General features: G+C 44.3%; 1 protein-coding gene across 1 annotated transcript in view; it reads right to left on the bottom strand.

Moving 5' to 3' along the window:
* Window positions 1-3,266: 3,266 nt before the first annotated feature.
* PNPLA8 (patatin like phospholipase domain containing 8) overlaps window positions 3,267-26,574 on the bottom strand; it is a 77,565-nt gene continuing 54,257 nt past the window's right edge. Inside the window, exons 9-10 of the mRNA XM_006274526.4 lie at window positions 7,134-7,329; window positions 3,267-4,327 (exon numbers count right to left, since the gene is read on the bottom strand). Of these exons, the coding sequence (XP_006274588.1) occupies window positions 4,053-4,327; window positions 7,134-7,329 (471 nt within the window). The 3' untranslated portion in view covers window positions 3,267-4,052. The remainder of the gene's footprint in view (window positions 4,328-7,133; window positions 7,330-26,574) is intronic.

The raw sequence follows: 26,574 nt of genomic DNA, 5'->3' as shown, positions 1-26,574 counted from the left end.
GGAGGGAAGAAGGAAGGGGAGGAGGCATTCAAAACAGCAGTAGCTGTCACTGCACTGACAACTGACACTGCCGCAATCAGCATGGTGGGAGTCAGAAATGCCTTGCATGTTGGCAGCTGCCCTGGGCCTGGGCCTGGACCTGCTCTACTACCCCTCTGGGAAGTTGAGTAGGTCAGAGGTGACAATTCACATTAAAATGACATACTTTCCACTATCTCATAGTGGGAGGCACAAGCCTCTTCCTCGAAAATCTCAAGTGTATTTTAACTAACTACTTCCTACCATTGCAGTGACAGGACCGACCCCTCATTCCTCTGCTTTACCAGTGGCAAGTTAGGGTGTTCCTAATGCTTCCAAGCACCATGCCTAATAGTTGTGGATGAGGGGTGTTCATTTAGTAATGGGAATAGGTTAGACAAACACTTTTACTGGATGGCTTAGATAGGGATGATCTTGCCTTGAGTAGGTTGCTCGATCAGATGACTCCTTGAGGCCTCTTCCAGCCCTAATTTCTTATGATTTTGCAATTCAGATGATATCAGGCTCTCAGTACTGGCTACTTCTTCCTGATTTGAATACCTAAGTTACTCCCCAAGAAACACTGCTTTTAGGCTAATGCAGCTGCCAATAACTGTAAAAGAGCTCCCAAAATGCCTCTATGCTATGCATATGTTATGAAACTGCATTTTGACCACTGTATGATGCATGAAATGTATGTAAAATATTTTTTATGAGCTTTACCTATTTTAACTGCAGCCAATACCAAAGAAGACAAGAACTGACCTTGAAATCTTATTGAAATGAATAATCCCTCTGGAGCCACTGAGGCTATGGAAATGAGCATGAGTCCAAGAACAAGGGCCAGATTTGTAAAGTATTTGCATCCATAACGATACAGTAAGAGCCTACCCATGGGACTTTCAAAACCATCTAATTTCATTGGAATCATGAGACAGTGCAGACAAGTGACAATTTTCACCTGATCTGGCCACAGAAAGCAGTTTATAGCTATGACCAAACACAAGTGCACAGCTGCAAACAGCTTAAAAATGGCTGAGTGAAAAATCTGTCCCCTCATTGCATGAGGAATCAAATAAAAACGTTAAAAAAGTAGCATCTTTTGTAACTTTTGTCTGCCCTGCTCCCAGCCTGTTGCTGTTTTCAGAATGGGGGAGGGGAGGGAACAGAGGGAGTTCAGTCTGGTGGTTTGGAGGCTCCAATTCACCCACTCCACCCTCCAGCACCAGCTGGGGAGCCCCAAGAATGAGCTTCCCCCACTGCCTTTCCCCTCTCCCATTCTGAAAACAGCGAGCACTGGCAGAGAGCCCAGCCATTGCTATGGGAACCTGGCTGTGGACTCCCTCCCAGCCACAGCTACATTCCCCTCTCCCCTGGAACAAGCAGTGAACTTCTGCTTGGTCTGGGGTAATGTCACAACTCAGAACGCTTTGCAAAAATAGCTCAGAGTTACAGCTGGGAGCTGCACTTCCATCTGCACCCTGGAGTGACATTCTATTACCATCTGGTCATGTAAGGGTGATATTCCATTTCTATGTGGCTATCTTTGTTGTTGTTGTTATGACTAATGATCGAGAAAATCTAATGATACAGAATCTAGACCAGGGGTGGGCAATTATTTTGGGCAGAGGGCTGCTTACCCAGTTTTGGCAGGCTGTCAAGGGCCACATGGGTAGCCCCACCCCTTGACAGGTGCCCCAGCCCCTGGTCACCAGCTTGGGACTGATGTCCCAATGTCTTGGACCCAATGTCCCAGGGCCAGCACTGGTGGGGCCCAGAGCAGGACGCGGGCTGGCAGGGGTCTGTGGAGCCAGGATGGGCTGCACCAGTAGGGAGAGAGGGGGAGCTGGCCTGGCTCCATAGAGCCCCCTGCTGGCCAGGATCCCAGGCTCCTGCCACCCTGCTCTTGGCCCCACTGGCACGGGCACTTGGACACGTGTGGGCCCTGTTCTTCCCACCCACTCACACCGTGCCCCCTAGCCCCGTGGTACAGGCGGCGGGCAGCGCACAGCCCTGACCCCCTGCCCACTGGCAGGGAAGAAGCTGGTGCTGAGCACAGGGAAAAGTGGCCCCTCAGCTGCCCCATGGCTGACGCTCCTTGCTACAGGTGCTCGCAGCCCACACGGGGCTGTCTGGAGCAGGCACAGGCAGCCTCACGTGGGCTGCAGCGTGAGGCGCTGGCCATGGGGCAGACGAGGGGCCGCTTTCCCCCACGCTCAGCACCACCTTGTAACCTGCCCCACTGCCAGCCTGGAGACTCCAATTCAACCACCCCACCCCCTTGCCTGCCCCATGCCTGGCGCCCTGTGCTGCAGCTGCTTGCAGCCGGCCTGGGGCTGCCTGTGCCTGCTCCAGACAGCTCCGTGTGGGCTGCAAGCGCCTGCAGTGCGGGGCGACAGCCATGGGACAGGCGAGGGGCCGCTTTTCTCCGCACAGGGAAGGAGCCTGGGGAAAAGCTGAGCGCGGGAGGGTGAAGCAGCCCCTCCCATGCCCGGTGCCCCACACTGCAGGCGCTCGCAGCCTGCATGGGGCACTGGGCGTGGGGTGGGAAGGGGCCCCTTCCCCCCCTGCTCTTTCCCTGCCTGGGGGCCCCCCGCCCCCACTTACCTTAGCTTCCTGCGCCAGGGCAGCCACATGCTCCCAGCCCAGAAACCCTGGCTGTGGCTTCCAGCTGGGGGGCAGGCCAGGCGGGCCTGCTGTTGTTGGAGCCCACCAGGCTTCCTCTGGGTCCTACTGCCCTTGGTTCCTGCATTTTTGATAGGAACCAAGGGCAGAGAAATATTAATTTTCTACATTGTTTTTTAGGGGCCCCGCAGGCCGGACAGAATGGCCTCGCGGGCTGAATCCGGCCCACAGGCCGTATTTTGCCCACCCCTGATTTAGACCATCAAATGGTAATAGGATGTACCCCATGGTTTCTATTGGCTACCTATTAATACATCAATTACCTACTCTTGAGAGTATTCTCAGTGTTGTGACAGAACTAAGGCTTGTGGAATAAGCCACCAAATTGGATATAGTAAGAACAAATGGTTACTTTTCAAAATATTTTAAGCTCTATAAAACTCCCACAATAATATTAATCAAATATTGGGAGAACCCACATATAGAATTCAAGGCACAATGAATAATTCATGTTTCATTTGAAATGCATCAACTTTATACACTTTCTCTATATGCTAGTTTCTAATGACTGGCATGCAATACAGGTATACATTGCAATAACTTAAAAGAAAGTTTCCAGCATGTCAAGTGAACTACATCAAGAATTTATTTCCTTTATATGACAGGAATACTTATTTGAATGAAGCGTTGACTTATTTTCAAATGATTAATATTAATTTGGCATTGAACCTATAAAAGTTACAGTACAGCCTATCTTAAAATTACAGAAAAATATTGGTAGATTGAGTGTTTTATACGTTATTATACTCACCCAAACATTTTACAGGAATAAATTTAATTTTGTTATACACAAAAAGATATGTCAAAAATGAATTATTTTAACATTTTCAAATGCAAAAGTGCTTTTTCTTGGCCCAAGTTCTATGTTTGATAAGATTGTTACTTTGCTATTAAATTCAGTGGCAGTAAAACAGCTTGAAGTGTATATTGTAGAACCCACAATATATATTTTTTAAATTTTGAAAGAGCCCTGTAATTGGTAAATATGTTAGGCTTTAATGTCAACATGATTATGGTATGCACTTCCAAAAATGTATGGAACATCTGTTTCTCATAATTGTCAATCTTAGTTGGCACAAATTAACAAAACTTAAATTAAAATACTCTACACAGACAACCAAAAAACCACCAGTAATGTACAAAAAATAATACAATAGTAAGGTTTCTAAAACTCAAAAAATAATTAACATCATAAAACCTTATTCCAAGAATGTGTGCAAGACAGCCTGAGAACTGCTTTCAGACAGTCATCCCAATGTAATTATATAACTATATGCACTGATCCCTTAGAGTAGTGGATGGATTTTCTGAAACAAGCTTTACATTTATAACTCTCAAGCATTATATATTCACAATTTGGAAAGAAATGGAAGGTCTTCATACATATCAGTTTTTAATCTTAGCCAGTCACTGAATCTCTGCAAAGTTGTTCTTTCTTGTGTTAATATTTTGGCAGCTTTTTTCAGTTTTTCTTCATTTCGTTCTAAATATCGAATCCCATCTGTCTGTAACTGACTGAGCTTTTCTTTACGATTTTCATCCAGAGGTATGTCTTCATTCATAAGAGGGTTGAATCTGAAATATGTGTCTGCAGGTAACAGGGCATCCAGCATAGCATGGACTTCTGGTTTTAGAAAAAAAGATAGTAAAATATTATACTTTTGCACTTTTCTTAAGACAGTTAACACATCAGTTCTAGACATTTTGCTTGCATTATAAATCTCTAAGCTTTGCTGCCTAGTTAGCTTCATAAGAACTCACCTTCCTTTCCATACCTGCATAATTTATTCCTTTTTTTTTTAAATCACTGCCCACTGCACTAAATGTGAGGGATGGGTCATGGTCTTTGTCAGTATCATAACATGCTTCATAAATTTAGCAGCCTTCTAAATCTATGAATACCTGCACTGGCTCTAAATTAAATCAATAGCTCATCAAAATGTACTAAATTGGTACAGTCTGCAGTAAAGTACTTTCAAGGACTTGCTTCCTATCTCCTAACTGCTTCTCACACTGGACTGGTTACACAGAGGAGCTGTCTCACTTTGATCTCAGGTGTTTTTGAAATGTCACAAGAACCTTGACTGCTTGCAGCTAGCTTGAGTGCAATAAAGTTCCACAGTATCAGCCGATTCAAATTCATCTTCTTTTATAAGAGTCAAAATAAGAGTTTTATCTTCCAGTTTTATTTGGCACAGTAACTAGAAATATTCTGTAGACAGCTGGGCTGTACCAGGTGTTTAGTTCAAGTGTGTGCTTTAAGTCCCTGCTGGTGAGAAAGTGGCCTCCAAACAGCAGAATTACAAATATTTGTATTTACATAATAAATATTCTGTTACCAAATGCCACTCCTATGCTCTTATTCACGTTTGCTAGATTTTACATGTACAGTAAAACTGTAGAAATCTGATAAACTGGCCAGCTCTGCAATGTATTTAAATACATTTCAATTTTCTTTTCCATCATCCGCCGTACCTTTAGGCACTATTTTTTTCTTTCTTTGTTCCTTTATTACCTTTTTTTTCTCTCCCTCAATTTTGGATTCTTCCCTTTTGTCTCTTTGCTCAATCCTTTCATTTCTACCTTTCTCCTTTATTTCCTTCTTCCCTTTTCTCCATCTGCACTTTTCCCCTTTGATTCCTTACTCCTACTTTCCTCATTCTTTTACTTACAAACTTTTTCTGCTTTTATATACAAACTTAAAAAAATAGAAATAACTCAGCCAAACCTGCAAAAAAATATGAAAAGGATTTTAACACATTTCTGTGAGAATCTCCTCAGCTTGATCCTTCCTCTTGTCTATAACTTGGTTAGATGTCTCTCATTTCCTTGCCACTAACCAACCTGGCCTCTATTCACCGTCTCCCTCCACCCTAGAGTTACTTGGCACAATCCTTTTTCTAGATATCCTCTACTCAACCCTTCTTGTCAAATCCTTTCCTTCTGTCTCCCTCAATGATCTTCAGTTTATCCTTCCTTCCAATCAAGTATCTCATTTGACTTCTCCACTACCAACTTGCTAACTAGTCTGCCCCTAGCACTAGTGGCATGCCCACAAAACGCATGGAGCAACCACAGTATTTTTGACTGCCGCAGCAGGACATGGCAAATTTATGCTTAAGACATAGTCTTAGTTCGGTTTTCTTTTCTATTCCAATAAATGATCATCAGCTCAGCTACCCCTCTACCTCCCCATTCCACACAGCTAAGCAACAGAATAAAACTAACACATAAAATGCAACTATCTTTAGTGAACAGTTTCCTTTTGCTGCCTTCTTTATATGTGGACCTGAGCCGCACTTTTAGAAAGCACAGGTACTTTTTAAACCAAAGTATCATGTTGCAGCAAATCAAGCTCCTAAGAAAAATCAGTTCAGTTTTGCTCCTAAAACTGAGCATTGTTCTGAACATCCTCATTTCCAGGGGTATAAACAGTTAATTAAGCTATTTCAGCATGTTCCCATGCAAGGGCCAGATTTTGTTGTTAGGTGTGTGTACTTCCTCCCAATGACATCAATAGAAGACACATTCACAGGCAGTGTATCACAGACACACAATCTTGTCAATCGTAGGGAACAGTGCATCAGAACACACAGAAAAGACACAAACAAAATACGTTGTCCATAAAGTATGTCAGGAACAAACAAATGTTCTGAATCAACTTCTTCAATTTTTTTTGTGGAAAAATGGAGGCAACAGTCATACAGAAATTAATTCCCAAATCTACATGCATTATGAAGCAGTAATTATATTAAAAAGAAAACCCTCAGAAACACTGTTGATTACTCCCTTTCTCAGCTTCATTCTTGCTCTAATTATTAAAATCTGTATACATTTTTTATGTCTCTTTGTCCCTAATGTATGTCATCAACAGTATGTTCACTGTTGGATATTCATCCTTTAAGGAGAACTTCATAATAGTATAATCAATGTGCAAGCTCATGGATATAATTTAAATGCATTTCTCCTTAGCAACATCATCAGCCAGTACACTGCCATAATATTAATAACTAAAAAAAATGCAATTAGATAAGTAAAATATACACCTAAAACAAGACAACAAGACAACTTTTGTGATTTGGTGAAAATATATTACTAACACATTCAGCATTTAAATAAAAATTTTACTGCTTTTGTCTACTTTGATTTTGTTAAACTAATTTTACTTTGGTTTTGATCTAAACAATCTGAAATTCACCATGGATGGCAGATAAAACGATTAGCAAATGTGAAAAAAAACTGATAAAATGCTCCCTAGACTGAAATAAAAGCACTTTGATATTACTTTGAGTATGTAAGGTATATTTACATTTTCTCTATTGTATACCTTTTTTGGTTTACTGAATTTTGATTGATGAAATTTGATGTCCAAAAAAACCAATTAAAAATGGTTAATGTAAACATGAAGAGATAAATGATTAAACACTAACCTTCGGTATCAGTTGCACTGCTGATAACATGTGAAAGTTTGGTTTTCAAACTTGTGTATGTGACATTGTTCTTCCCCACACTTTCATATCGGCCAGTACCCAATGAGATTAAACACTGCAGTGGCACATCTGGCCAAAGACACTTGCACTCATGGATAGCTAAAGCAGAAGGATTATTCAGAAGCAGACCTCCATCCTGTAAGTTAAAACAAATGCATACATATTGAGCTGTTTGGTATTTTTATTTAAAACTGTATGGATGAAATATAAAAGTCAACAAAATGACTTTTGATGTTCTACTAATAAAACTAATGCTTCTTTAGGCAATTTTGCTGTACACTAACTACCCTGGTTTCTTTTTTTCTATTTCGCAGCCCTATTTTTAGTTCTTTTCAAAATCACAGATCCACCCATAGAGACCAATCTTCAGCTGCAATTAGGGCTGCAGCTTTTGTCTGAGAAGGAAAGGAAGTGAGAACACACTGAAAATTAAGCTTTGTCTCTGCTCTATGCAGCTACAACTCTGGAAAAACCTTTTTTCTTTTCATTCTGCATTCTAAAAAACAAGGTGATAGCCTTGTGTGTGTACAATATGTGTTAAATATGGTACTGCTATTTGAGTAATTGAAAACTTGGAAACAAATGATCTTCTTAGCTACTCATCACACTAGAGCATGTGAGACAAGCTCCTTGAGCACCTATTTATAATGTGTAGGAAGGGAGGGGTGGGGGGGAAACCTAGCATAGTTCCACTACTGTTAATATGAAATCATTCTTGGAATTTTTAATTACAGATAATTTATTAACTTTAGAATTTTTTAATCCAACCTGGGGGAATTCTATAAACATTTCATAAATAAGAGAGGAAGTCATTACAGAGAAAATAGTTACTTAGGTCTCCTCTGCATGTGCAGATAAAGGTGCAAAGGGATCTAATGCGTGATTCACACAATCATACCTCCTGCCAAGCAGGAAGCATGACTCTGGGATCATGCATTAAATCCCACTATACCTTATTGCTGCTACAGGGGGAGACCAATCATGAGACCAATCCTGTCGCTGGGAGCCCCATGCAACCCAGCTGAGGAGTTCCCAGCCACAGGGTGGCCTATGCACTCCCAGGACTGGAAGATTACTGCTGTGGTTATCTTCCTACCCCAGGGGTGCGGGAAACTGCTTCAGGGGTGGCGATCCTCTGGCCTCAGGGATTTCCAGCACTCTAGAAGCCTAGGGGTCACAGCAACCACAGTCCCCACAATCTAGACATTTCACACATCTCTGAGTCCAAGGGATATGGCAGCTCTGATCCTTGGGGTCTTGGGGTTTCATGCAAACCCCCGGACCATGGGGATTGTGGCTGCCATGACCCCTTGGGCTTGGGGGTTTTACACTGGGCATGGTGCACCCCTGCAGGTGGGAGCCCCATCAGCTGATGGGGCTCCCAGCCATAGGGACGACCTGCTACATGTGTAAAAAAGCCCAATAACAACCAGCTATAAAGTTAGTATATATTTTCAAGATCTAGCTTTAGAGCTGGTTGAAGCTTGCTATTGTGATAGCTACTTTGCACATGTAGCTGGTCTCCAGGTAATTGGACAATTAACTAGTTAATTGCACGATACCTGTAACATGTACAGGGGACCTTAGGGACAAGCAGTCATGACTTTGCATATAACAAAAATAAAATAATAGAAAAGTCCCAGTAACTTGATACTTGATACTTTAAAAGGATCACATTTTCACAATGCCTAATTATTCACCAGGCATGCTGGCTGATACCAATCCAATAGCAATTTACAGGAAAAAAGCTGGGCAGTGTAGAGAGCAGCTCCCTGCAGGTAAGTCTGTGGAGGGGAAGGGGCATAAGCGGAGCAGATCAAGGCCCCTACAACGAGGGAGGGAGTAGGGCAGGGGCAGGCTGGGGTTGGGGGGCACTGCCCAGCTAGGTTAGTGAATGGAACCCTGGGGCTGGGGCAGGGAGTAGGACAGAGCTGCGGGTGGCTCGTCCAGGGGATCAGAGTCTCAGTGTTTAAAAATGGCGGCGTGGCTGCTTGAACTAAAGTTCGTCAAATGAGTACCACTTTTAAGATGGGGATGCTTTTAGGAGGGGAGCTGAGGGGAGCATGGGTGGAGGCAGGCTGCCCACTGTAGGCTCGGGGCTTTCCACCCTGCTGTCTTTGCCTTGGGAGCCATGAACTGGCCAAGCGCACAATTCGCTGCCCCTACTGCCACTGAATGGGCAGGGGATGTGCGGCTCATGGGACAAAGGCAGCAGGGGGTGAAACCTTAAGTCCACAGCAGACATCTTGCCTCTGCCCCGTGTACAAATCTGGGGAGGCACATGTCCCTCCCCATGCCTCTCCCCACACATCCTGGACAAACCGCCCACAGCTCCATCCTGCTCCCCACCCTGGGGTCCCATTCACTGGCCACGCTGGGCAGCACCCCCAGCCCCAGGTTCAGCCCTAATCCCACTCCCTCCCTCACTGTGAGGGCCTTGATCTGCCCTCCACACCACACCCCTTCCCCACCCCTATGCCCCTTCCTCTCTACAGACTTACCTACAGGGTGATGGTCTCTATAGTACCCAGCTCTGCTCCTGGCCATGTGCATGCTGTGGCTGTGCACATGCACGCGGCATCTGGGGGCTCTGGCCAAAAGGCATATTTTATTTATTGGTACATTATTGGCTATATCAGCAAAAAAGAGTGGATACTGTCAATTTTCTTTCTATCAGTGGTGATTTGATATGACTCCAATATATTGATGCACCCAGAGCCATCCCTTGGGGTGTGCAGGGCCCAGGGCATATCAGGCTGTACAGGGACTGTGGGGGGGGGGGGGAGGAGTGGCTGGAGCCAGCTGAGTGGGAAGAGTGGGCAACGCTCAGCTGCGGTGCATGGCAGCCATGGTGGGGTCTGTATGGCACTGTATGTGGGGCCCCCCAAAGTTGCCCTGATTTGCCCCACCCTAGGGACAGCCCTGGGTGCACCTCTAGCTCAAGACAGAACATTTGTAGCAATAAATATAATTAGAAGCTGGAAATTAGAGGCTAGGAGTTGTACAAATGAAGTTAACAAAAGAACACAGGATACTACACATCCAGCAGGGTACAGGACTTCATTCTGAAGTACATCAGGAACAAAAGGAATCCTAACAAAAATAATTTATGGAATAATGCCTGGAAATTTATTTCCAATAATGAAAAAACAGAGAAGCATTCAATATATATTTCTTTTCTGCATTTCAGAGGAAGCCAAAGGGTGTAACCCTATTAGATGACAACTATGATGACAAAATTATTTCCAGGAGCTAAGAAAAACATTAAATAGTAGTTGCTATCAAGTTAAACTGAAGTTCTGGAGAATTTACAGCCAAGTTTTAAAAGAGCTGCTCCAGAGCTAATCTGGAGCATTAATATTTATTTTCAGTAAGATTTGGAACACTAGGAAGTTCCAAAGAACCAAAAAAAACCGCATAATTTATGTCAATATCCAAGAGAAAAGGATTAATGGGATGACCAGTCTGACTCTAAAACTAGGCAAAACAACAGATTAGCTGAGAGAAGATTTGATTAACAAAGAATTAATTACAGAGGGTTACAGAATTAATGCAACCAGCACAGGTTTACAGAAAATAAATCTAATTTAACTTGATATCATCAACTAAACTTGTAAAAAAGTAATGATATTGATGCAACTGACTTCTGGTACTGCACACTTTTCTTAATAATAAAACAGAATGACACAAAATCAACATGATACACACAAAATAGATTAAAATGGGTAAGGCTCAAGGTGCAATTATAAATGGAGAAACATCACTGAGCAGATGTTTCTAGTGTAGTCTACAGGGATCAGGTCTTAGCCCCATGCTATTTAACATTTTTATTCATGACCTAGAATAAAACATAAAATCATTACTGATGAAGATTGCAGATGACACAAAGATTGAGTGACTGGCAAAAAAAAAGGGAACAGGGCACAGACACAGAGCTATCTGGATTACTCGATAAGCTCTGCTGAATCAAATAAACTATTTAAATACTGTCTGATGAAAGGAATACGCTTAGTAGGGGTGCAACACCGATAAAGATTTCTGCGGCTGATACCAATAGCCAATTTTTAAGGAGGCATCTCGGCCGATACTGATCTGATTTCCGATACCCAGCCCAGCAGCATAGAGAGCTGCCTTCAGCTGGTAAGTCTGGTGTGGTGGAAGGGGAGGGGGAGGGAAGGGACTGGGGGAGGGGGGCATATCAAGGTCCCTGCAATTAAGGAAGGTGTGGGGTTGGGGCAGGGGCTGAGGCAAGTGCTGCCCAGCTGGGGTGGGGTAGGTGGGTGCAGCATGCAGCCGCTACTCATCCAGGGGGTGTGGGGAAGAAGGGGCAGCCCCTGCTGCTGCATGCCACTTATGAGGGAGCTGCTGGTCCGGCGGCTCATCCAGTGCTTGCCTGCTCATCCCATGGCCCCCACCACTGCTTTTGGAGGGCATGGTGGAGGGGGTGTGCCCCTGAATCTGTGTGGGGCAGGGTGGGCTGGGGCAGGCTGGCACTGAGGCTGCACCAAGCTCTTTCTGGTAGGGTAAGGCTGTGCTGGGAAAGGGCTATGGGGAGGTGGGGGGCTGCAGCCACAAATTCGCTGTAGCCTCTTCCCAGCCCAGTCCTGCCCCACTGAGAAAGTCTTAGAGCAGCCCTGTCCCCAGCCCACCCCATGCACATCTGGGGGCACAGGCTCCACCCACCCATGCCCTCCCAGATAAGCAGCAGGAGCAACAGCAGGAGCTGCCGGACAAGCAGGTGAATGCCAGATGAGCCACCAGACCAACGGCACCTGGATGAGCAGTGTGCAGCAACGGAAGCCATGCCCCCCCTCCCCCCCCGGTTGAGTCACAGGTCTGTGCCATGCCTGGCTGCCCACCCCAGCTGGGTAGCGCTTGCCTCAGCCCCTGCCCCAGCCCCACATCTTCCCTCACCGCAGGGGGCTTGATCTACCCCCCTAGTCCCTTCCTTCCTGCCACCCTCCCCTTCCACTACACCAGACTTACCAGCTGGAGGCAGCTCTCCATGCTGCCAGGCTGTGCTCCTCACTGCCTGTGTTGCACTGTGGCTGCACACATGCATGGGCCATTTGTCAGCCTGATATGGCTGATTTTCAATATAGTAAATTGTCTTTATATTGGTGCCGATCTGATATCGGACCGACGTATCGGTGCACCTCAAACATTCAGGAACAAGTGTACCTATATACTTATAAGATATCAGGCAGTAACGGAAAATAACTTGGTGGATAATCAGCTACATGTAGACTCGCATTATGACGCCATGGCTAATATGATCCTGGGCTATATAAGCAAATGACTACAAAGTAAACAGTCACCTGTGTGACTATTAAGCCCCTAGCACACATTACTTTTATGACTCCATAAGGTGCTAAACCAGCCACAAAGATGTCCACATGAAAAGGATTATTAGGATTAGGGATCAGATCCCATTGTCCCATTATCTGAAGGTCTGCAAGCATCATTACTGAAATACTACATCCCGTTCTCACATCCATGCTTCAAGAATGAAGCTGAAAAATTGGAAAGGATTTACACAGAAAACATGAGAATAACAGAGGGAAAAAATGGTACATAGAGACTGAAGGAACTCAACTTATTCACCTTGTTAAAGAAAAGGTTGAGGGGTAAATTGATCACATTTTACACACCTATCTAAGGAAAACAAAGTTGATAACAGAGAGCTCTTAAATCTTGGTATCCGCTTGGTATCTAGTTCCTTTATGGTCTGCCTTGGTGCTGGAGAATCACTTAAGTCCCATGGGGTACCCAAATCCATTAGACATGCTTGGAGTATGCTTAGCTTGCACTAACAGCACTGAATTCACCTCCAAAATAATAGTGGTGTTAGTGCTGCTGCTCATCTTTTGTCCAATACCCTACTAGTCAGAGCACTCACCCAGAAAGTAGAAGACCTAGATTCTAGGCAGCTTGAAGTAATTTGAACCTCTGGGCTTTAGGGCATGCTCTATACCCCTAACCGCTGCCACTGCAGTTGGGCCACTGGGCGGCCAAGAATGCCAGTCATGGAGCCAAGGAGAAACAGAAAGCAAGAGGGAGGCTGCTTCATTAATGTAAAATTTATAAAAAATCCTGAGAACAACTGGAACCCAGGTCTACCATGTCCCAAGGCAGAGCTGTAACTACAAAGCAACAGAGGTTGGTTCCTTCTTGCTTGTTCCCGGAACTCTCCACATATTTTAAAAAAAGGAACAGCCTTGAGGATGAGGACTGGGCTCTTCCCTCTCAGGGTAATGGTGTAACCACTTGGTGCCTCACTTCAAAAGCAGGATTAGGCATAATAGATCACAAGTAAACAGAGGTGCCTAATATTCAGATTCAGTCAAGAGATGTTCATGCACATCCCTGGTTCTTCACATTTCATATTGGCTACTTCTAGAGTCCCCAGGAATTAAAATCCCAGTCTCTCTTTGGAGGCCCCTACTACTTTGTTTTTTTTATATGAAAGATCTAGGTACCTAAAGTGAGTCATCTAAGTGTGATTCTATTTCATCCTGTTCACATCCTAAAAAATCCATTAATGCATCTGGTTTTGTAACACACCATTATCAGCACTGAGACAGAAAAACCCCCATAAGAGATGGACAACCCATTCACTTCTTACAAGAATTTGCTTTCAGGGACTTGAAGAGGCTTGAATAGAATCATATTTATATACCTAAAACCATTTAGACGGAATAGAGACTATCCCCAAGTCTCCCCCATGACTGTACCGGGATTTAGCACCTCACCTGGTCAATACTAGATGACTCAAATGTAGGTGCCTGAGATACAAAGCTAGACCTGCTCCTTAGTGATTTCTAAGCCCCAGTGCCCCAAGTTTACCTTCTGTAAAAGGGTATACTTCTCTGTAATATAATGGTATTGTCAGAATAAATTTCTGAAACACTGAGACATTATAGCTATAGGGACACACACATAAGCAACTTAGATTTTAAACACGTACTTAAATTCAATTATTTCAGTGGAACTTCTACAAGTGCCTAAATGCTCCCTTGAGCTGGGATTCTTTCCAGAATTAGGGCCTATAACACTAGCTAGAAAAATGGACATTAAGTAATGTTACATTATAATAGATTTACTACAATTACAGGAAAATTAGAATGATTTACTATGATCAGTATTAAAATAATTACTAAAAGATGTAATAAAAATTTGGTACATTTGCTGTTAGTGGTTTCAGTATTTGTTTCATTCAAGTCTTCAAACCTTAACCACTGCATTTTAAAACTACAGAATCTAAATAGGGAGCATTGTGTGTCTTCCAAGTTTGTTTCTTAATGAAAAGGTGAAAGCTAAAAGCTGTGCAACCATGGATGAAGTGCAAATGAAAGGCGAGAGGAGAGGAAGTGGAAAGAAAACAAAGGGAGTATGAGAGAAAGGAGCTGAAGGAAGAACTGAAGAATTAAAAGAGGCATTTTCCTTTTATTTAATAATACAGAAAGATCAAATTACATGAAACAAAAATAAGAAAAACAAATTACAAGGCTATAAATGAATTATGACACCAGAACTACTTTACGTATTTCCATACTGTTGTTATCTATAATTTACTACAACAAAAGAAAAATCTCACAGCTGATTTCTAAGAGTTTAGAAAAGAGGATTAACTCACAAAGGATTTTCCAATATATTGTGTGTAAAAATACAATAAAATATATTTGCCATTCCACTCTTAAAAGTAGACAAAATGACACGCTTTCACTTGCAAGTGTCCAAAAGGTTGTCCTTTGAGTACTAATACACATCAGATTAGATATAACTAATGCAAAGTCTGCTGCAAAATATTTATTTCACTGCACTATCAAAAGTTGTATCTTAAAATAATTTAAGCAGAAATTAAAAAATTACAAGACTTTTTCCAAAAGCCTTCAAATGATAATCTTTATTTAAATTCTGTACTCCCAAATTAGAATCTTTCCACAAAACGCTGAGTTGACTGCCTGTAAATTTCAAAATTTCATATGTAATTTCAAAAGCTTCAATAAATCAAAGGGATAAAGACAGTTTCCATAATCAGAATGTATATTATTAGCCATAAAATGACTTTTAAACAGTTAGAAAGACCAAGTTACTAAAATATGTAATAATAATATGCCAGGAAAAATACTATACAGGAGTTGATGTGCACCGAGCCCTTAAAATAAGCTTAATACTTTGAAGCATAGTCTTATCTTTCATCTCATCAAAAGAACTGGTTACAAGATTCAAAACAAGGAAATAATTTTTACATAGGTAGGACTACAAAGATAGTATCACTGAGATATTCTAATATATATATTAGTCTAATTAGAACCACACATCCCAAACTTACTTTTTTTGGCATTTAATATTTCTGCATTTTAAAATGTATTCAAAATGTCAATGTTGTGACCTCTATATCGACTATCCGAAAATTATGTTACCAATGGAGAATACAGACTAAATTGCCACTAATTCTGACAATCCTACAACTGCTGTCTCTTACAGCAAAGCCATATGGGCTTTTATAGATTGGTTATATTTTTCATATACAGTTTAGTGCAGGAGTAGGCAAAGTTTTTTGGCCAGAGTGCCAAAAAAACCACTATGACTACCTTAGAAGGTGCCGGAGTGCTCGCATGCCAGAAAAATAAATAAAACTTCTGATACTACCTTTGACCTTGTGTATTTGTTTTCTGTGGGTCCCCCCACAGCAGCCCCCTAGCCCTGCTCATGCCCCTTGTGCCCCACCCAAAGCCCCTGCCCATACCCCCTTTCCCCCCATCCAATGTCCCTGCCCCCCAGCCCTGCCGGAGGGGGCCCCCAGCTGCCAGGGCCAGGGCTCCAGGTCCACAGCTCCCTACCCGCAACAGAAGGCAGTGGCTGCTGCAGCAGCACGAGTTAACTTCCCCACTGCTGCTGCCTGCTGTGGGCTCAGACAGGGGGTGGGGCCAGCTCCTGGCAGCAGCGTGTACTCCCAGGGGGCAGGAAGGGACCTTTGCCCCCCGAAGATCTGTGTGAGGGGCAGAGGCAGGGCAGGTGTGCACTGCGGGCTCATGCTCCCCACTGTGCTTCATAGATTTCATAGACATTAGGACTGGAAGAGACTTGGGGAGATCACTGAATCCAGCCCCCTGCCCCAAGGGCAGGAAGTCAGCTAGGGTCAATTGATCCCAGCAAGATAAGTGTCCAAACGCTTCTTAAAGGAGTCTGGAGTAGGTGCTTGCACCAGCTCTGGAGGGAGCCTATTCCTGATGCACACCCCTGATGTACTTATAGGCTGTTACCAGGTCCCCTGAGCCTGTGCTTTTCCAGGCTGAAGAGTCCCATGGCTATCGGCCTCTCTTCATAAGGCCTCTTCTCTTGCCCTCTGATCATGCGTGTGGCTCTCCTCTGGACTCTCTCAAGCTTCTCCACATCCTTCCTGAATTGTGAAGCCCAGAATTGGATGCAGTACTCCAGGTGCAGCCTCACCAAGGCTGAGTACAGCAGGAGGATGACATCCTGGGATTTGCCTGAGAAACATCTATGGATACAAGCCAGTGTTTGGTTTGCTTTACCAGCTGCGACATCGCATTGGTGGCTCATATTTATTTTGTGGTCAATCATGACCCTCAAGTCTCTTTTGGCCCTGGTGCTAGCGAGCATGGCACTACTGAGGCCATAAGCATTCTAGAGGTTTTTCCCCCACCCCCAAAGTGGAGTGCCTTACATTTGTCGGTATTGAAAGTCATCAGGTTTGTATCTGCCCACTTTTTCAGCCTATCCAAGTCAGCCTAGATCATCAGCCTATCCTCTGGTGTGGACGCTCTACCCCAGAGTTCGCTGTCATCGGCAAACTTGGCCAGTCCACTTCTGACGTAAGTATCCACATCATTGATGAAGATGTTAAAGAGAACAGGCCCAAAGACAGAGCCTTGGGAGACGCCACTGGTCACGAGGTGCCATGATGATTCACTTCTGTCGACCACCACTATCTGAGTCTGGCCTCGGAGCCAATTCTCCAGCCATCAGACTATGATGTAGCCGAGGTCACAGTTGGCCAATTTTCCCAAGAGAAGATCGTGGGACACCAGATCAAAGGTTTTTTTGAAGTTCAGATATATGACCTCAATCTCTTCTCCCTTGTCCAGGTGATATGTCACCTGATCACAGAAGATGAGATTGGTCAGGCAAGACCTACCTGCAACAAACCTGTGCTGGCTGTCCCTCAGGATGTTGCCATCAGCCAGACTGTCAAGATTGGACTTTGATGATTTTTTCCAGAATCTTACCAGGGATTGAGGTCAAGCTGATTGGCCTGTAGTTCCCTGGATCTACTTTCCTCCCTTTCTTGAAGATGGGTACCACATTGGCCTTCTTCCAATCTTCAGGTACTTCACCCGAGCACTAGGAATTTTTGAAAATCTTTGCCAGTGGCTGAACTATGACTCCTGCCAGCTCCTCTGCAGAGCAGTGCGTGGAACCCGGTGCAGCACAGCGGAGAGGCACACAAAAGCTGTCTGCTGCCCCGAGCTCCCAGTTGCCCGTGCACACTTCCCCTGCAGGCAGGGGCAGCACTGCAGTGAGGGACATAACCCTGTGCTGCTGCCCACACTGCCCGTGTACACAGTGGAAGTATGACCAGGGCAGTGTGGGGCTTGCAGTGGCAGGCAGCTTCTCTGTGCGGCCCCTCTGTGCACTGCCACTCCAGGTCACACACGCTGCGCTCTGGAGGGCCCAAGGGAGGGCAGCAGGGCTGGGAGTGCAGCATGTGCAACCCAGAGCGGCAGTGCACAGGGAAACTGCCTGCTGCTACAAGCCCTGGTCACACTTCCACTGTGTGCATGGGGGCAGCGGGGGCAGCATTCTGCCCCTGCCTGCTACCCCCACCTGCAGGGGAAGTGTGGCCAGGGCAGCAGGGAGCTTGGAGCAGCAGGCAGTTTCTGTGCGCCTCCCCGCTGTGCCTTCTGTGCCAGGTTCCACATGCTGCTCTGCAGAGGCAGTGGGGGAGCACTGCTGGCACTTGCTGCCTCCCTGGAGCCTGGGGCTGGGTCTGGGAGGCAGCAGGGGCCGGGAGGCAGCAGCTGTTTGCAGCCTCCCGGCTGCAGCCAGTTGCTGCCTCCCCACCCCAGCCCTGGCTGTCTCCTGGCTCCGGGAAGACAGCAGGTGCCGGCACTGCGCCTGTTGGGGCTGGGAGGCTGGCAGTCACGTGCCGAGCAAAATGGCCTTGCGTGCCATGCTCAGCATATGTGCCAGGAGGGTGCCAACCCCTGGTTTAAAGCCTTGTTACAATTGTCTAAGTCTTACAACTGTAACACTTGCATTAAAATAGTATCAGAGCCAAGAGTAACTAGTGATTTAATGTGACTTAGAAAAAACTCTCCTTGCAGACGTATGTGAAATCAATAGCTCTCAAAGCTGAGAAAGGGCAATTTAGGGCAGTTCTAATACTAGGGGTGTATCCGTGCTAGTATTTAGACCTGCCTCCAGACCTGCTTTCTGACCCAGTATCTAAATAACCCCTCCCCTGCCCCTTACAGAAGTATGGCCTGCCTCCCTGAAGCTTGCCTAAGTATCAGAGTCTGAACCAAACCTTTCTTTCCCCTCATGCTCCACTTCCTGCCAATGATTAGAGCAAAATAAAGGTGAGAGGGATGAGCACAATTCCTAGAAGACAGTTTCTCAAGTTTCCTGTTCCCATCTAGCCGAACCCTTCTTGGAATCAGTCTGCCTACTGTTTGTCTCATCTTTTAATGTGGGCAGAACAGAAAGATAATGTAGAAGTGGAAAGACAACTTGTGTGGCTCAGAGTAGCTGAGTGAGCCTTGTGCTGCTCATGGGCACTAAATCCTTACTAGGCTGGTTAAAAGCCAATTCCAATTCCATCACAGTGAATAGATTTTACTAGAAAAAAGGATTACACCAAACAACAACTGATGAACAAAACTAAAAGAGGTATCAGAGAAGTAAAAATGTACTATTACTAAATGCAATACAGAGGTATAGCTCAAGTAATAAAACAAGCCACCAATCCACCTCTATGATACTTTAACCCAGGGGTTGTCAACTGGGGGTATGCATACCTCCAGGGGTACTTGGAAAGGGGGTAGGGAGTACGTGCGGGTGGGGGGAGATGGATCGCTGCCACACTACACCTTGCGCCACTGCCTCCCAGAAGCAGGGCCGGGGGGAGGGGAGCAAGGCTCCCTCTGCCGGCTGCACAGGCTGGGGGACGGGGGGCACGAGAGAAAAGCTCACACATGGTGGCCGCTGCTGCCATCCACCACCCTGCTCCGCCAGAAGTGTACCCAGAAGGGGTACTCTACTTAAAAAAAGGTTGAAAACCACTGCTCTAACCCTTTTCTCTAGTGGGGCCTAAAAAGACTGGCCACATACAGACAGACAGACAGTTTCTACTGGGACAGTTGCTGCTTTCCTAGTAGAAACCAGGAGTACACAGACATCTTGGATTTTTCTGCCAGAGCAAAAATGGCTGGTGCAGGAAAAAAAAAAAAACTTGGGAACAACCAGGGTTAAATGGCTCCCAGGAAAGTTTCTCCTAGAAGAGTGAGTTTCTGTACATGTACAGGACAGTCCTTTGGGATCCCAACATAGTTTGCTGCTCCCCCACCCCGTCCAATCTGGTTCAGGGAGACAGTGTCACTGGGACTAGACTCTACTGCTCCAGCCCAGAAGGGAGCCCCTTCACAGTCCCCATACTGTGGTGCAGAGACACATAGCCTAAGAGGGTATCTGTGCTAGTATTTAGACTTACCTCCAGACATGCTTTCTGGGCAATCTGGGCAAGCCAATCAGGGCTGACCTGTGCACTGCTGCCATCTGTTACCAGGCAGATAGGGGAGCCTCCAGAGCATGACGAGATGTGTGCATAGGGACCTCCTGGCTGCACACTGGCTCTGCTTTCAAATATCTGTTCAGTAAGTTTTTCTACCGGAAGAATTCTCCTGGATTATTTCAACACACATACACAGCCTCTACCTCTTGTCTTTAGACTATAACTCATAATCAGTATGTTGAACTCAATATCTTTTGAGATAAAAAGAAGATAAGTAATTGTTCTGCAAGAGGCCCATAGCTCATTCTTTTCTTGGTTTAAAATAGTTCACATTTGTTTGCCTCCTGGCCATGTGCAAAGCTCATTTTTCTGAGTGAGCATTTGGGCAAGATAAAGAAGATGGAAAACTCTGGTGGCACTTAAGTAATCTTGTTGTGCATGTTAGAGGGAATGAACAGATGAGAGATGTTTTGTTCTGTTCCTTGTTTATTTGGTTTGTATGTATCATTTCAGTGAGGAAGATGATTTAATTGATGTCAAAAATAGTTTGTTATAGCTGTTTAAATCCAACACAAAATTATGTAAAAAGTGTTTTAAACAATGGAGTATGGATTATATTTATAGCAACAGTAAAATATGCCTATCAGCTTCCTATCTAAACCTGGACTATAAATTCACCAATGTAAACAGAATGCATCGATACTCTAGTGCAGCTTTGGAATAATAAATCATTTAACCTAGATCTACGTGCAACAGAAACTTTTTTTTTTTTTTACTGCAGCTGCAATGGATAAATAAATTGTGTGAAAACAGGATTACTAGCTTGATGAGGTTTTTATTAAGCTTTCATTTTTATCTACAAAAGCTGTTTGAACTCTTTCTGGGCTAGTTTGTACATTTTGCTCAAAACACGATTGAAATGAAGAGTCTCTGTGGTGCACATTATCTTTAAGAGTAATTTAGATTCTACATAAGAAACGAAGTAAAATGGTGTTTTGTGCTATGAATAATTCTCCATATATAAATATATATTTTGGTTTCTTAAAAAAAAATTAGCATAAAACTGATGTATCTGAGGCCACAGGCAAAGTAATACAGAGTATATGTAACTAATTAAATGACATGTCCCAGCACACTGAAAACCTGAAGTGTATTTTAGTGATAACGCAGTAATTTTGTGCAAAAAATTGTAATGGTAAAAAATTTGTTTTAAAAAAGATAAAATTATGTAAGAGTATTTTTTTTTAGTTATAAATTTTCACCCCTTTTCTAATTATTTGCATTGCAAAGTTCCTAGCATCACGAATACACACATGCACAACAACTCTATAAAAGTGCAATTAATTTTAACTATATGCAAGTGTTTGAAATTTTATGTTGCTCCCAGTCCAGACTTTTACATTGGAGGTGTGACAGGGGGGCCTCCCGGGGCCGAGCTCTGTGGCCCGCCCACCTGTCACCGTGACAGCAGGCCTACTCAGGACCGAGCTTTTCGTGGCCCGCCCACCTGTCTCTGGGCAACCGCCCGCTCATCTCACCCGCCACGCCTTTGATGATAATTAGTTCAATTAAGATGATAATTAAGCGGGAGGCTGCCCTTCGTACTGCCCCAATGCCAAGGGGCGTTCTGTGGCTCCGACCTCCCCTAATACCGCAGCCCAAGCCTCGCAGATGGCATCACGGTGTTCTTCCTCACCGGCCCCCACACTGGGCCCCAGAATCTTCCATGCAAGACCCCACTATGGTCTTCTCTACTCAGGCGGCCACTCCGCCGTCATCTGGGCTACCTCACCCCCCCGAAGCCTTGTTCCCCTCTCGGGTGTGGTTCCCCCAGAACCTTCAGCTACCTAGCCCTGGCCCACCTCAAGGTCAGTCGGGACCCCAGGCCCCCGGCTCTTGGGCGTCCCTCGCGGTGGGCCCCCGGCCCTTTTGACCCTCACTGGTCCTGGCCCCAGCATGGGCCAGTTGAGGGTACTATCCCCTTCGGGCTGGGTCTCTCTAGCCACTCTCTAACACTGGGCCTCACCGTGCCGCTACTCCCTTCCTCCTAGGAGCAACCGCGGTACCTCGCCCACATCACTGCCACTCTCAGGGTCCGCCCTCTCTGGGCCCCTCACAAACACTATCAGGGTTACCCACCCAGCAGTGGGAGCTAGGGGTTAAGGCGCCCCGACCCCCCTTCACCGGGGTGATAACTGGCCTGGCATTTCCTGGGGGCTCCCGCGCCACTGAGAGCCCCACCAGACCACCCACTCCCGGCAGGGTGCAGTTTCAGGTCATGCCCAGGACTAGGAGCCTCCTGCCAACCCCTTGCAGCTCCCCCTTACCTCCGGGTCAATCACAGCAGCCCTACGGCCAGGCGATGTTGCTGCCTGACCTCCTGCAGCCAAACTGCCTGGTTTATATAAGCCTCAAAATGGCTGTCGCAATCAGGCACCTGGAGGCTGCCAGCTCCAGGCCCTTAAAGTGGCAGGAGCACCCTGTGCTCCGCCACAGAGGGAAGCGTAGTATAGAGGCTCAGCTTCAAGTCAAGTGCTGTCCAAAGACAAGAAAGGGAATTTTAGAGAAAAAGATTCACTCAGGAGTGCTGCTCAGTCCATGTCTCACTACTATTTCTTAGTAAAACATGATTAGTTTTATATATTAAATATGTAAGGATGAAACCCTGACCCAATCGGAAGTAATGGGAATTTTGCATCAACTTAAATGGAGCCATTATTTCAGCCTGTATTGTAAAGTTCTAATTAATTTGTACCACTCTCCCACCCTCCATTTCAAATATCATGCAATTTTTTATATCAACAATGAATAAAGGAGCTATGAAAGTCAAGGAGAGAAACTGAAAATTGATAGTTGAGGGCAAGACCCTTGGCCTCTCCGGAGTCATTTGGTTTAGGGGATCTTAGAGCAGGGATGAATATTAAAGGTGGAGAGGGAAGCACGTTTCTTCTTTTCATCCATTTTCATTCTAAGGCAGAGGTAACACTGAATTTGAAGGAGGAGAATGATTTTTTTCCATCCCCACTCCAAAAATAATTGATATAAAACTAGTAGCTCCACTGCATATTCCCAACCTGCCACTATGTTAAACAATGAAAACACATCAAATTGCTGCTTTTGTGACAGTGATCATGACTAAAACAGTAAATACTGGCAATTAAACTGTCATCATTTGACTTGGGAGTTAACACCCTGACTATCAATTGGGTATGTTTACACCTCCCACAGACATTGTTTCAAGCCTTTCGTAGACCCAAGACGACCACATTAATATACATTTGACTCGCATCTTGAAAATGTTATACATGATTATTAGAACTACTTGTAAAAAATAAAAATCCTAGATTGTGTATTGCACATGAATTACAAAAACCTGAAATGATCTATAGACATATATGTACTTTATGTGCAGACCAGTCACTGTGCAGGATTTCCTAAATAGAATATTTAAAATCTTTCCAACTCTAAATGCTTGTTTCACTACTCAATACTAGTCAGTAAAATGTTCTCACCAAAACAAAGTTTTAATATAATCATCACAGACTCCTGACTGACTGATTTAAATATTACATAAACTGCATCACTTCAGACAATTAAGGAAGTATCTCATCTTTGAGACATTAAAAGATATTGGAAAATAATTCTTTTATAGGTCTCTTTATTAAGATCTACTGCAATCAATACAATATTCTCAAAATCTAAAACATACTGATAATTGGCTTGGAGTTCATGGATATTTGTCAATTTGATTTGGGTTTGTGATTGATATCAGTTTCATATCTGTAATGGGCACTGGTGAGGCCTCACCTGAAGTACTGTGTTCAGTTTCAGGCCCACACTTCAAGAGAGATGCAGATAGACTGGAAAAAGTCAAGTTTAGAGTAAGAAAAAATGACTAAATGCCTGGGAAGCATGGTTTATGAGGAAAGAACTAGAGTTATGTAGCGTGGAGAAGAGAAGACTGGGGACAGGGGGATTTGATAACAGTCTTCAAATATCTGAAGGGTGATTACAGAGAGGATTAAGATAGCCTTTTCTCTGGAAGTGTAAGGGACAGGACTAGGAACAATGGCTTTAAACTGATGGCTTTACATCACAATGGCCCACAATATATGTCTGTAGATCATTTCAGGTTTTTGAAATTCACGTGCAATACACAATCTAGGATTGTGTGATGGCTTTAACAATGGCTTTAAAACTTCCAATTTTTGGTTGGAAATTAGGAAGAACTTTCTAACTATGAGGTTGGTCAAACATTGGAACAAGCTGCCTGGAGAACTGATGGACTCTTTATCCCTGGAAATTTTCAAAAGCAAGTTAGACAGGTATTTAGCTGAAGGTAGCTAACTGTCAATCTAAAATCAGATGGAAGGCAGGGTAGGGTTTGCACCTTACAGACTAAATAAATCAAAAGGTGGGTAAATTTTTGTAGGGAATAATTACTTCATCAGATGGGAAGGTTTAGTTAATTATGATCCTGACATGAGCAAGGGACTGGACTAGATGACCACTGAGGTCCTTTCCCAGCCCTGCCTTCCTATGAACTTATGCCTTCCTTCATTTTGCTGAGGATATTTGTTATGAATATTTCTTTTCCACGCTGAAGCATTCTAACGTAGCGCACTCCTTCAGTGTGGTTTACATTCTTTCAGCGCTATGCCATTTCCCCTATCTCTTATTATATTTGTTTCCTCTACATTTTCTTTTATTTGTAAAGCTCTGCAGAGCTGAGGAGCTGGGAAAAGAACTCAGTCAATGCATCTATAAGCTTTATTTTAAGCACACTCTTTTCTTTCTTATTTAATTCATTTAGCTTCCAATCCTCATTCTGAAGCACTTCACCTATTATGCTACTGCCTATTATCACTATTCCAAGCACACTCCTTTGTAGCAAACTGATACAATGCTAGTCCAAGGGTAATGCAAAATACAACATAAAAACACTTAGCCAAGCTACTGATTCAGTTGATTCAGAGGATGGACCAAAACTGGGGCATTATAGTCAGAAGTGAACTCAACCTTCTGGTCCTACAAGCTAGATGAGTGGGACAGGGACAGTGGGCAGGCCAGATCAAGCCCCACAAGCCTGGGTGAGGTACTGAGGCCCTGCACTGCCTCCTCCCTGCCATCACTGGAAGTGGGCCCTGGGAACCAGCAATGTCCCCTCCCACTGGGACTGGTCCCTGGCACCACATCTTCCCACCCTAGCCTTCTGAGATTGTCCCAGAGCCACAACCTTTGACTAGGACCTGACACCACCCCCTCCTACCCAAATGCTCTGGAATTGGGTTCTGGGGGCCCAGCATCACACCCCTCATGGACCCCTACGTCAGGATTGGGCCCTTGGGCACTGCCTCAGGATTGGGCACCTGATCCAGCATGCAGGGCCCAGGGTTCACCATGGGTCTGGAAATTTGGTGGTGGGAGAGTGGTGCCACTGCTCTCCCACTGCTAAATTTCCCTACTTTGTGGGAAGCCCTGTGGGCCACATGCCAATGGTTCTACAGGCCAGATCCGGCCTGTGGTCCTGAGGTTGAGCATTGCACAACTAAAGGAATCATGCTATGAGATTCCTTGTGAAGTACAATAAGTCATATAGTGGAGTGGCCAACACTGCAAAGAACATGGGTACTCTAGTGTATAAGTCTACCAGTAGTGCTGACAAGATGTACTACCTATCCTAGAGATTGACAGTGGTGAAGTCTTAGAAAACTACACAAAAGGTCACACCGAAAGCACCAAACTTTTGAATGTTCTTCTGTATGGAGCAGTGGAATCTCAAGCAGGGTGCAGTGGCACCCTATGGGCCTTACGATCCTTTCAAGCATGATGCAGGGTGCCATGCAATGTTAGCACTGTTAGGTATGCAAACATGAATCAAAGAAACCCAAAGATTTCAAATAGGAATCTGTGGTGTTAAAACCGTCTCACCTATTGCAGTACTTTCAAGTTCTTTACAACAGAAGAATTCTTCTATTATTCTTCCATAGTCAAAAGACAAGTGAAAACTAAAAACTGACACCTTCTGAGGAGTGCCTTGAGTATAAAATGGTTGAGAACCACTAGTAAGAGGCCACTGACTGGAAGACATGAGAAAAATGTCAGAAGAATGCAACCTTCAAGATGTATATTTCTGATTCTCTTATTTTTAATTATATTCATTCCACAAATAGTTTAAAAGTATTTACTTACAATAAAAATAAAGGGATTATGCAACAGCCTGGGCCTCTTTGGTGTTCAAGCATTCTACCATCTTAAACACTCCCTCAACTTTAGACTTGGCATAAAGGAGGCTGGTCTCTGTTCATGAGGTGTGTACCACTGTAAAACTGATTTTTGACATCAACTTACAAATTTAGAGTGAGACAGTGAACCCCTAAAATGTGGGCTTGGACCTTCTTAGTTCTGAACTTTATGGGTATTGCCAGAGCTCAGTTCCTTTCAGAAATTATGCATTATTATACCTCTTTTTAAAAAAATTGTACTGAGTGATTTATATTTTAAAAGCTGAACTTTACATGCCAGCCTAAGTCACAGATGTCATAATATAAATGAAAATGTCATCATTCATTGACACTAGTACTCTGGAATCCCTCATGTGAAGGACGATGACAGTTTACA

This window comes from Alligator mississippiensis, chromosome 4 (assembly GCF_030867095.1).
Source record: "Alligator mississippiensis isolate rAllMis1 chromosome 4, rAllMis1, whole genome shotgun sequence".
In the NCBI taxonomy this organism is placed as follows: domain Eukaryota; kingdom Metazoa; phylum Chordata; order Crocodylia; family Alligatoridae; genus Alligator; species Alligator mississippiensis.
The sequence above is the reverse complement of the archived record's forward strand: the minus strand, read 5'-3'. Positions and strand labels throughout refer to the sequence as shown.